The 12,579-nt window shown below is 32.6% G+C and overlaps 2 protein-coding genes and 1 pseudogene across 3 annotated transcripts in view; all 3 read right to left on the bottom strand.

The window, feature by feature from the left end:
- LOC104763236 (myb-like protein X) overlaps positions 1–1,765 on the bottom strand; it is a 7,569-nt gene extending 5,804 nt beyond the window's left edge. The window contains exons 1-3 of the mRNA XM_019240009.1: positions 1,569–1,765; positions 1,011–1,192; positions 562–908 (exon numbers count right to left, since the gene is read on the bottom strand). Coding sequence (XP_019095554.1) covers positions 562–639 — 78 coding nt within the window. The 5' untranslated portion in view covers positions 640–908; positions 1,011–1,192; positions 1,569–1,765. The remainder of the gene's footprint in view (positions 1–561; positions 909–1,010; positions 1,193–1,568) is intronic.
- LOC109130442 (putative defensin-like protein 221) lies at positions 2,356–2,741 on the bottom strand. Of its 2 annotated transcripts, none has more exons than XM_019240005.1 (2): positions 2,702–2,741; positions 2,356–2,582 (listed from the first exon to the last, which is right to left on the bottom strand). In XM_019240005.1, the coding sequence occupies exons 1-2, from the start codon at positions 2,739–2,741 to the stop codon at positions 2,356–2,358; spliced, it is 267 nt and encodes an 88-aa protein (XP_019095550.1). The 2 variants fall into 2 exon arrangements, with proteins under 2 accessions (XP_019095550.1, XP_019095549.1); XM_019240004.1 differs by having other exon boundaries at positions 2,356–2,617; positions 2,707–2,741.
- LOC104763235 lies at positions 10,780–12,332 on the bottom strand (annotated as a pseudogene).

Raw genomic sequence — 12,579 nt, 5'->3', positions numbered from 1 at the left:
AACATCTAACACAACGAATTACATGAACAGCCCTTCACTTGGAAGCTTACAATTCCCCATTTAAATTCAATCAAAGATCCATCACCCTTAATGTGTTCTATATATAGTAGGAGACAAAGGAACATTCTCGTAAATCTGGAAAAGAAAGGTACAATTCTATAGATGACACGAGATGCATCTCTGATGATTTCTCTCACATATAAGTACCAATCGATCAGCATCAGCGATACTCTCATAAGAGATAGTCAAATCCTTCCTATCGATCGCAGTTTACATGAGAATACTCAAGGTTTAATCACCAAGCAATGAGGTTACCATAATAGCAAAAGACTAATTCTCCAGAGTCTAAGAATCACCTAATCAAATGGTTTACTAAGTATGTCTATAAGTCCTAAAAAACAACACAAAACATTCCACAATACAATGAATTCCACAAAACCCATTAGACTCCAGTCTCATGTAATCCTTGAGTTTCCTCTAAAAATTGGTTTCTAATTTCTAAAAATAACCAGAATGACAGTGATTCAAAGTAGAGTAAGTCTTAAGAGTTGACATATTAACCTTTACAAGAGGTTCTGCTTCGTCAGTTCTAATCTTCTTCTCATATCCTGGTGGAGGAAATGGGAAGCAGCGAGACATGGCACTTGTCCGTGGGAACTGTAAAGTAGTATACTTTAACCACTCTCCTACTTTTTAGCTCATTTATCCCAACACTTGACCAGATCAGAATCTATGATCCTGTACACCATTCCAGCTCAAAATTCACTTTCCGACCCGCAGTAATCAAATTCCATGTCCACAATTTCGAAATCACTTATAACTTAGCAAAATAACACTTCCGAAACCCTCTGATATGGGTCAAACTTGAATTGAATTTAAGAGTGGTACCCTCAAGATTATAACTTAGCCTGCCACAAAACCACATAACCAGAAATCAAGATCAGAAACACTTTACACAACTCCACATTAACAAACTTTTGGAATTATGAGCATCTAAAAAAAAAAAGCACCTTTAAGTTCAATTAATCAAAATCTCAACTCCGTGGCAAAGCTCGAATTGAATGTGAAGAAACCCAATTGGGCAAATAATACTAACTCCCGCATCAACAGCTCCAAATTCAATTCTCACACTCCAAGAATTGAGCTTTTCACTGATTAGGGTTGATTCCGAAAAGACGATCCAATCAAAACCCTAAAATAAATCAAATTGAACAAAAACAAAACAAAAATGTCAAGTGAAATCACAAAACTTATGCCAAAGGAACGTAAAGTCGAAGCTATGTACTAATCCTCTCCATGTGGGTTTGAAGTTAAAGAAAACCAAAAAAATTATCAGAAAACCCCAAAAATCAAAGCTTTTTAGTAATCTCTGCCCCGATCCAATTTCAAAACTCAAAAATCCAAACTTTTATCAGTAAAACAAAAACAAAAGATGTTGCTTCAGTTTCATATAAAAAAAGGTGCGATTTCGAAAAGATCTCAAGAGTGAGAAAAATATCAAATCTCTCATCTCTCTCTCTCTTCTCAATCTACATGTGTTGGCATAAGAAGTGTGTATATATATATACCTTCTCTTTCTGTGTAATAATATATCTGTAAATGTTCTTCTATGAAAGGTTTTATTTTTGAAAAAAAAAAAAAATTGAAACTTTTACGGGTTAAGTTTTGATGGGTTGGCTCTCTTTGATGTGGGAAGAAGAAAACTCTCTCTCTCTCTCTTCTTTGTGTGTTTCTCTCTCAAAACCCCAGCCAAGGAAAGAGAAACTTTGGCCAGAGAATGGTAAATTTGTATTTATAGACCAAGAGAAAGAAGATGGATACGTGTCATTCGTATACTTTATTTCTTCACATTCTCTTTACGTAAATGGCCTTTTTTGGACTATTTTCTTTATTTGGGCTTGGCCCGTTATTGACTCTGTTTGATTGATTCTTCAAGTCTTCTGATTTTGTTACAAATTTATTGTACCAATGTTTTTTTTTTTTTTTATAAAAATTTCACTTCAGAGTAATAAGAATTGTGTGATTTGTGAAGCGTTCCGTTTCTTGGAAATGTTTAAAGAGTATGTGTGAAGTTGTATATACTATATAAAATGATAATTGGTGTTATGTAAGAGAGAATAAAATGGTTTTAAGTTTTAACAGAACTAATTGTCACCGATTATTTCTTCCTTCCAATGTGATATTTTCTTTGTTCAAAACATTTTCAAGTTTTCAATCTCATCATTTGCATGTGTATATATAACATTTGGATTAAAATAAGTAGAAAAATTAAAAGTAAAACTAGGAAATTAAATAAAATTAGTACATTATTATTATTTTTATTTATTTTCTAGATTATTCTACAAATAAAATATCTTACAAAAGGTCTTCAAAGGCACATCGACAAATTGAATTGTCACAACTAAATAATTTTTTCATTTTCTCAATACAATGATATGCACATTTTTGGCAAAAAAGAATTTTCAGGTCATCAGGACAGTGTCCAACATGTTCATCTATTGGATCAATATCAGAGCTTAGTGGAGGAATGGAAGAGGGAGTTTTTTCCTCCAAAATAGATTTTGCCATAATATTTGATACACCTATAAGTAATTCAAAAGAAAATGAAATTATTAAGTTAATATTTTATTCTCGACTATAAAACATGGTATATATGTATGTATATATATGTAATAATTAAAAATAATAACTTACATGATGCAAAGAACTGCAAGAGTTAGGAAGAAAAATGTTGTCTTCATTTTCTATAGAAATTTGAAGGATTTTGTTTGCTAATCGTTTTGAGTTTTGGTTGTGATGTTTTAAAAGCAAGATAGTAATACATTTATATGTGCATTTAATTATGTTACATAGTAGTTACTAATTAATGTTTTATCAAACGTATTTTATTATAAATAAATACTAATAGTTAAAGAAACTATAAAATTTAATTTACACTTTTTGTTTCAAAGTTTTAAATACAACAATATACAATAGTGAATTTATTACTTCAGGTGATAATGAGGAAGATAAATAAATTTCGATTATAATATAATACTATAGATTAATAATCCTAAATATTATAATAAAGGTAATGTTCTATTTTTCCTTTATTACACACTTGGCATCTCAATTTATTATTATTTTCATTTTAAAAATTTATATAAATGTATTTGTGTAACTTTTTTTTCTTATTTGTGGTTTTGAATGCAATAGTTAATATTAAAACATTAATGTATTCAAATAGACATAATTACATAAATATGTTTGTGTACTGGTTTGATTTAGTTTATTTTTTTTCTTAATTGCTAATTTGCATTTGATAATATTAAATGTTTTTTAAGAATGTAACCCTCCTCAATTTAATTACAAATTGAATGGGAAATTAAAAAAAATTACAATAAACAGAATTAACATTTCAGTTTTGTTCAAAGAATATTTTGAGAGTGTAAAAATTGGACATAAAAGTGAATTCCAGTCTGACTAAATATTGAATTGGATTGAAAAAGACGCTGATCCTTCAAAATGATCCATGGGGTATATCCTCTGAGACTAAAAAAATACTTTAATAAAATATAGTACTATATTTTATGTAGACCAAAGAATATCTACATATTTCAAAATACTAATTAGTTTTGCTACCATTAATCCATTATACATTTGTTTCCCCCCTATTATATCTATTTTATATCATTATAGTTTTCTAGTTTAGATAACTCATTTAATAGATTAAGTAATTAACCTACCAAAAAAAGATTCATGCGATATGCAAATGCATGTATACATAACATTTGGGTTATAAGGGGAAAATGAAAAATAAAACCAGGAAATAAAGAGAATAGTACATTATTATAATTTGTATTGATTTTCTATATTATTCTACAAATAGAATATCTTACAAAATGTCTTCAAAGGTACAGCGACAAATTGAATTGTCACAACTAAATATATTTTTCTTTTTCTCAACACAATGATATCCACATTGCTGGCAAAAAAGAATTTGCATGTCATCAGGAGAGTGTCCAACATGTTCGTCAGTTGGATCAATATCAGAGCTTAGTGGAAGAATGGGAAAGGGAGTTTTTTCTTCTGAAATAGATTGTACCATAATATTTGATACACCTAAAAGTAATTTAAAAGAAAATGAAATTATTAAGTTAATATTTTATTCCCGACTATAAAACATGGTATATATATTTTATTTAAAGAGAATAAACTTACATGATGAAACAAGAACTGCAAGAACTAGGAAGAAAAGTGTTGTCTTCATTTGCTTTAGAATCTCAATATTTTAACCCAAAAAAAAATAATAGAAGGATTTTGTTTGCTAAATGACTTGAGTTTTGTTTGTGATTTTTTAAAAGCAAGATAGAGCACATTTTATATGTGCCTTTACTTATGTTACATAGTAGTTAATGTTTTATCAAACGTAGGTTCTTATAAATGATAGCCCAAGAAAAGATAAACTTTAATTTACTGAAACACCTTCAAACGTCAAAATTCGGCCTTCGGAATGGTCCAATGGTACAAAGACCCATTGCCTTACCAAATACTCTCTTGCGGCTTTCCGAAAAGGTATTATGGGTCGCTTGGTTCCTCACGATGTAAAAGTTACGACGTTCTGTTTGTACAATATAGTCTTACGCAACAACCAAAAAAAAAGAGGGAGTGATGCAACACGAGGACTTCCCAGGAGGTCACCCATCCTAGTACTACTCTCACCCAAGCACGCTTAACTGCGGAGTTCTGTTGGGATCTAATGCATTAGTGCTGGTATGATCGCATCCATTAGTATATACCATGCAATCGTATATATCCTTTTTCGAAAACTCAAGGGATCATTCAATGTGGGTCCCACTTGATATGTGGACTGGTTTAGTTACCTTGGACGTTCTTCCAACTTCGAAAAACAAGCGATAACCATGTCCAAACATAGTTTTGTATACGCAACTAATTGTGTCGGGATCACAAAACCCAGGATAAAATATATAGAATATATTTTAGATTGTTGTATAACTATAGTAGAAACAAGTTTATAAATAAAACGATTAATTTAAAATATAGACAAGAGGGATGATTAAAACTTACTTTATTTAAACTTGATTTAAATACAAGAGTAAAGGTACAAACTTTGAAAACAAACTTATAAAAACTAGAGAGTAGGATGTATAGGGAGTTTGTGAATGATCGCTAAAAACACTCTGCCCTCTCCTATTACCCTCACTTTCTTATTTATACAAAGTTGTATGAAGTTGCGTAAGTTGTTATAGACGTGTCCTATTTTTGACATTGCGAGAGATGAGTAATCCTTTGTTGATTGAAGTCTTTGTCTTGTTATAGTCTTGAAGTCTTCATTTCTTGGTCTTGAAGTCTTGTATTGATAGTTGAGCTGTTGCATAATTGAGTTTTTGTCTTCATCTTGTCTTGAAAATTGGAGTCTTGATGGAATCGGTGGAAGAGGTTGCTTCTTTTTTCTACAAAATTACATACTAAATATATATGTATTTATATTATAAGCACATAATATACTAAATATATATACATTACAACCATGATTTAAAAATGTTTTAAAAGATCTGTACCAACATACTTTCACGTTTTTTTTTTTTTTTTTTTTTTTTTTTTTTTTTTTTTTTTTTTTTTTTTTTTTTTTTTTTTTTTTTTTTTTTTTTTTTTTTTTTTNCTGTGTTATATCATCTTCGTCGTCTGAGGAGGATATTTGCATAGCTATTGTCTTGAGGAGTTTCTTGAGTTTTTCTTTGCCTTAACTTTTCTTGGATCCGGAGGATGAAGTTGTTGATTTTGTAGGACTTGGTGGTTTGCGGGGCAAAGTTTTTGTTTGAATAGGTGGTAATGCTCGGGATACTGTAGCTATGGATTTTTTTATTTGTTGATGTGTCTGGATCCATTTCTCCAAGTTGGATAAAGAGCATCGATCGAGGTTGTATTTGTCCCACCATTTGATTCTGAATTCTCGAACTAGTGAATATGGCATCTCCGGTAAGAAGGGTAGAAGGTTGTAGTGCCAAGATAGTATCCAGGGTATTCCCATATCTATGTGGAAGGCTATCTTTGGTAGAGGGCCGATGAGTTGGTGTTTCTCGTGTTTAGTGTAGTAGGGTAGTGAAACCTTGGGTATTTGGGGAGGATATATGTCATCGGTTGGGCCAAACCAGTACCACCATTCGTAGAACCATCCTGGTATTGTCTTGGGGCAATGAAAGTCGAAGGAGAGGAACCAGGAGTGATCATAGGTTTGTAAGTAAAAGGTGTGGAGAAAGGCTTTCTGGTAATCTATGTAGGTAAATCTTGGAATATTGAACCCCGGGATGGAGAATTCTTTTGCGGTGTGCAGGTTTATGAATCCGAGATTTTGGGGATTGCATACTTTGAGGATTTTGCAGGTTGAGTAGGAAATGAGGTTTGGGTCATTTTTGTCGGTATGGTGGGTTATTTCTACTGATTTGGTGTCTACGAGAATGAATTCGTAGAATGTGCGGTTTTTGGTAAGGTTATCGGTAAGGTATTGACTTTCTTCGTAAAATATGCAGTTGGTATATTGGGTTAGGTCTTTAAGGGATATTGGTTTGGTAAATGAGGTTGTAATAAGGTGTTGGCGTTGCGGTTTAAGGAAGTAGGATGATTTTTGGTCTGTGGTTTTTTGTGAGGAGGATGGATTGGATATTTTTTGTGGTTGTGGGTTAACGGCTTTTGCATAGGATAAAGGAGGAAATTCCGCCAAGGCAGAGAATTGGTTACTAGTGGTTAATTGCTTCCCTTGTAAATGTGGTTGATTCTTGACGTAGTCTGATGCACTCATTGGTTTCTTTTGTGTTTCACTCATTTTGGTGATCTTGAGATTTTCCCTGTAAATACTCCCTTGTTAGAAAATCAGGTAAAGAATTATTTTCTCCTTTTATATATTGTATATCAAAATTAAAAACAGATAAAATAGCTTGCCATCTAGCAAATATTTGTTTAGAAACTAAGTTTTTAACATCCTTTTGTAAAATCTCTTTGGCCGATTTGCAATCGACACGTAGTAAAAACTTTTTGTTTATTAAATCATCTTGAAATTTAGAAATACAGTTTACTATAGATAAAACTTCCTTTTTAACTGTTGAGTAATTCTTTTGTGGTCCAAGCCAAACTCCTGAGTGGAAACGGACTATAGACTCTTGGGTGGACTCTGGCATTTTCTGTTTAAAGATTTCCCCGTAACCTATTTCTGATGCATCTGTCTCTACTATCATGAATGCATTGGGGTGTGGGATGACTAGACATGGTAGTGTTATAACCTTTTTCTTGATATCGTGGACTAGACTAGTATGCAGACTTGACCATGGCATGGGGTTCTTTTGTAATCTTTGAAACAATGGTTGTATAGTTTTTCGTAGATTAGGTAGAAAATCAGATATGTAGTTTAAGCAGCCTAAAAATCTTTGTAATTGTGATTTCTCTTTTGTTTCATCTGGAAATTTATTTGCAAATTCTATAGATCTAGATATAGTTATAGTACCTTGATATATGTTATGGCCTAAAAATCTTTTTTTTGTTTGAAATATATGCATCTTTTTTGCGGATACTACTAGTCCATGTTTTTTAACAATGTTCAAAAAGGTGTGTAGATGTTTAAAGTGTTGATCAAAAAGGTGTATAGATATTTAAAGTATCGATAAGATCGGTTAGTTTGTATTTTTAGCATCAGATTAAGAATAATTTAAACATGGCATCTAAGGTTAGGAAGTTGTTTAAGTCTAAGCATGCATCATCTTCTACATCTCAAAAAACAATAAATTCAAGAGAAATTATGTCAAAAATTACAACCTTTAATCAAGAAATATCAAAAGATCAACTACCGCATGTTAATCCACAAAATATATATCAAATAGGAACTTTTGATTTTAGAAATGCATATTCAATCAAAGAACATGAAAAAACTTTATCATTACAAAATGAATTTGAAGAAATTAAACTACTTTCTTCTATGGCTTTAGAAAACTATAAAAGAAAAAACTTTAATTATATTCATTTTGGTCTAATACAAATAGCAATTAAACCTTTATCTAGAACAGGGATTGATTCCCCAATACTCATTCTACCCACATTCATCTTTCTCTGAGTACAGAACTGGCCAAGCTAGCACTGAATCACAAGAAAGTGTAGAACAAATTTTAACAAAAAACCAAGGGAAAAACCTATAACTTTTCAAGCACCGATAGCTGAACCAGTTCAACAATCAGAGGTGGGATCGTCTAATTTTCCTACTTCTCCAACAGCTTCAGATTTTAAATCAATAAATGTTATCATAAAAACCTTTACAATAGACAAAGATTATCTTAGAGGAGAATTTTTATCAGATAAAAATAGAGATAAGAGAAAATGGTACTTTCAAACTTTTAACAAAGAAAAACTTACCACTTTTAGAGAAATATGGTATGACCATATGGAAAATATAGAAGTAAATATTCCATTCTTCACATGGTTTGAGACATACGCTTTAGAAAATGGCATATACTACCCATATAAAAATGAATCAATAAACACTAGTTCCACTTTATACCACACATGCGAAATGACTAACGGAGAAACACACAAATCAGTCCACCCACCTTTAAAAGACATCAAAATTCACACTCCCCAAAGACAAGTAATAGCTACACCTTTTAGAACCGGGGCAAATCGAGATGATAAAGATTCAATATATATGGATGACATTAAGATTATATATGAACAAAATAATTATCAAAGTCAAATATTACATACTATTTCACGACAAATCGATAACCTTGATAACAAACTAGAAAAAGATGAGAAAAACATAACAACAAACTATCAACCTCTGCCACCGCCCTTTAACGCAATTTCATCACCTCTCTTTAAACCATTATCTAAACCTATTAATTTTCAGAAAATGAAATTTTAAAATCAATCTCAAGTAGACTAGATAGACTAGACAAAGCTAAGGGAATAAATAATATTGATGAAGACATTCAATCTGAAACCGACATAGAAATAAATAGAATAAAAAGAAATTTCTAACCATCAAAAAAAACATATTATCCAAGACACTCACCACCCGATTTACTATTTGAATAACATCATAAATTTCCCTCAACAAACTTTTACAACGGAGAAGGTATATATGAATGGAATACAGATGGTAGATCCGAATACGAAATGATGAATTTATTTCAAAAAATGAGGATGGTAACCCTATCCTACAAAGCTAAAGGAATGTCCGACCAACAAGCATGTGTCATGCTAATCTCAGGCTTCAATGGAGCCTTAAAATTTTGGTGGGACAATACTTTAGGCATAGAAACTCAAAATAATATTATAAACCATACTGAAAATAGAAGAGTAGAAGGAGAAGATGGTTTTTATGAAGAAGAACAAGTTCAAAACGCTGTAGAAGTATTACTCCACACCATCACCATGCACTTCGTAGGAAACCCTTCTGAAGAACTATAGTAGCATTGAATACTATAATATTTTTAAATCGATAACCTACAAAAATACTATGTAGGTAACTGCTCTTCTGTCTGGTTTTGATATTTGATTTGTTTCACTTTAATATTTGATCATTCTAATTTGTCAACAGTACTAAGAAACGAACCTGCTGCAGACCTGATGATGTCGGGTGAAGTCACTTATAACCTTTTTGTGTTCAAAGACTGGAAGGTAATAAAATAGAATCTCATTTTATGCTCTCGCTCGATTGTTTAATTATGTCCTGAAAGTGTGTGATTTTTTTAGTGATAATATATGTCGAACAGTTGATGTCTGAAGTCGTTCCAATGGGAGAGGAGCTAATGCCACACAAGGAAATTGCAGTCGCTTCATCATCTTGTCCCTTGCTTCAGCAGATTTCACACAAGATTCTCAGATGACACTAATAAAGAAAACTATCGAGAAACCGAGGTTTGGTTGTACAAGAAGAAACTGTTGTAGAAGATACTCCTGACATCAAGGGTGATGGAACTCGAAGGAGATGTAAGCGGAGACTCACCTCATCTTAAGGAGTATATAGAGTAGAGAGAGACAAAGAGTTGTAACTCTTATATCTGCTTCATTTTGTGACATTAAACTCAATGTCTTCGCTACAATTGTTTTGTTCATGGTAGGTTTTAGGCTTTTAGCAGTGGCTTTGTCTTAACTCTTAAAAGAAGCCATTAAGCCTCTCTTTTGGCATTACTTTTTGTTTTATCTACTCAAGAGAGACGTTTTAAGTAAAGAGACTATGCAAAATACAAAGCAAACTGTAATTAATTCATAGTGCTAAAATCCTTAAGAAACAAAAGTTGCTATTGGATCCTAACACCAAACAGCATAAACCCTCCCTTTTTCTCCTCTGGTTTGGGTTCTTCATCTTCTAACTTTGAGCTAAAGATGTTTCCTGTCTTCATTTCTTCATCAGAACGCTCCTGAGCCGTCTTATTGACTTCCTCAGGAACCATGAAACCGTTGCCTGAAAAGTGATGAACATCGATCATCTTGAAGTGCTTGCTTTGGCCTTCTAATGTCTTGGCATTGCTCGATTACTTTGGCCTTCTAATGTCTTGGCTTTGGCCTTCTAATGTCTTGGTCGTGCAGCTTTTTAGCTTAATTACTCTGTTTTTTTTTTCTGGTCTAGATAAACAGTTCTTCACAAATAAGCGATTAATAAAAATCTATAGCAAAATATTTTAAAATCACAAAAAGTTTACTAAATTAAATCTCATAGAATCACATTTCATTCTCTAAAAATAATAAAACATAAATCTTAAACACAATCAAATCTCCTAAACATCTCCTAAATCTTACAAAATTCTAAAATATTAAAATCTTACAAAATACTTCAAAAAAACAAGTTGAATACCCCCTCGTAATGTCGCAGTTGCTTGGTGAAATTCCCATCTTGTTGTGATAGTGAGCAATCGAGTTGGTGCCTTAGGGAAGCAGATTTCAGGAGGTATCCATACAAGACAGAAGCTGTGTATACTTTACTGAGATGATTCTTATCAATCTTCATTGTTGCGCAATCGTCAGTCAAACTCGAACTGACTCTTAAACTGATGACTGCGTTACTGTGTGCTTTGATGAGTTCAACGACGTCAAAGCTATGGATTGACTCAAGTTCCCATTCTTTTGAAGGCGAGATCTCGAGTCTTCCATTGTAGACACAACTGAGAAGCTTTGGAACAAGAGGTACTCTTATCTCTGAGAATTTGTATAAGATTAACATATACATTATCTCTTCAGTCGCAGTTTGGCAATCAATTTCCTTAAGTTGAGCTATCCTTCTGAGAAACCAAGGAATCAAATCAAGGTATCAGCATCCAATAAACCCCAAATACAAACTGAAAATGAAAACAACTAAAACATGGAATCATGATTCTACATTCAACGATTCACTACTCTGTAGAATTAATTACTAAAACCAAAGAAGGTGTCCTGTTCTAGAAATCTTTGCAAAATAACAAACTCAAATCACGGTATGTAGAAACGCCAAATCATGAACCAACTGAAACATTAAATCAACCAAAGCAGGAATTTTCCAAAATCATATGATAGAAACTTAACCAAGATTATATGTGCAATCGTGATTTAACATTCAGTATTCCACTCCTCTACAAGATTAACTACTACAATCAATGAAATATGCATTTCTACAGAAAGTGCTGTCCGACTCCCACAATTAGACGATTCCATTGTGGTAACCAGAACTTTTAAATTACAAGTTGTAACCATTGATTAGCATCAATTTCTGGATTAATGACTACAATCATATAATCAAAGTTTCAAACATTTCTCAAAGAATCAAACGTTCCTACAATTAGGCAATTCCATAGTGGTAACAAACACTTGTAAACTATAGATTAGGATAATTTCAGATCAACAACTAAAATTAAAGAATCAAAGAATTATAATTATTTCTGGATTATTCAATTTCTACAGTTTCGTTTCCTATAACTAAGTGATTCCACAGTGGCAACAAGTACTTGTAATTGTGATTAAGGAAGGAGGAAGGTTAAACTAACCGGTAAAGAGAAGCATCATCGGATACAGAACTAAGGAACATACGAGATAAGGCAGCTTCCTTATCATCAACGAGCTGTGTAAGCAAATCAGTGATGGCAAAATGAAAGAGCTGCCGCTTTTTCGCTAACACGCTGCTTAGAAACCTCCCCTGAGCCGAGCGTGAAACCAGAGGCACGTCTAGGCTCGATCCCGCTCCTGAAGCCGCAACCACCACCAACGAATCGTAAAGGACTTTACGCCTCGAGGGCAGAACAACGCAATCGCAGCCGCCGAGGTTTCCTCGAGGGGAGAAAAGAGAGAGATCTGTGTTGGGAGAGAGAGGTGTTCATTGAAAGAGAAAAAGCGATTTGAGAGATTTTTGGGATTGTGAAGATTGAAGAAGAAGAAGATTCGATGGGAGCAGATTTGGATTTGGTAAAGGATTGGTATTTATTTATTTTTTCTTAATTTTTGTGTGTGTGTTAAGTGTTAAAGTTCATTACCTTTTATGTCATAAATAGAAAACCTTTTTAATTCTCATGTCATAAATAAAAAGTCTTGTTTGACAAAAAAAAACTTTAAATTAAATGGGGCTTT

The sequence above is a fragment of the Camelina sativa genome, chromosome 18 (assembly GCF_000633955.1).
Source record: "Camelina sativa cultivar DH55 chromosome 18, Cs, whole genome shotgun sequence".
NCBI classification, from domain to species: domain Eukaryota; kingdom Viridiplantae; phylum Streptophyta; class Magnoliopsida; order Brassicales; family Brassicaceae; genus Camelina; species Camelina sativa.
This window is presented reverse-complemented; position numbering and strand designations above follow the sequence as displayed.

Coding starts and splice junctions, on each gene's coding strand:
- LOC109130442 (XM_019240004.1), bottom strand. CDS start 2,741: ATGAAGACAACATTTTTCTTCCTAACTCTTGCAGT. Junction 2,618..2,706: donor TTCTTCCTAACTCTTGCAGT/TCTTTGCATCAT, acceptor ATAAAATATTAA/CTTAATAATTTCATTTTCTT.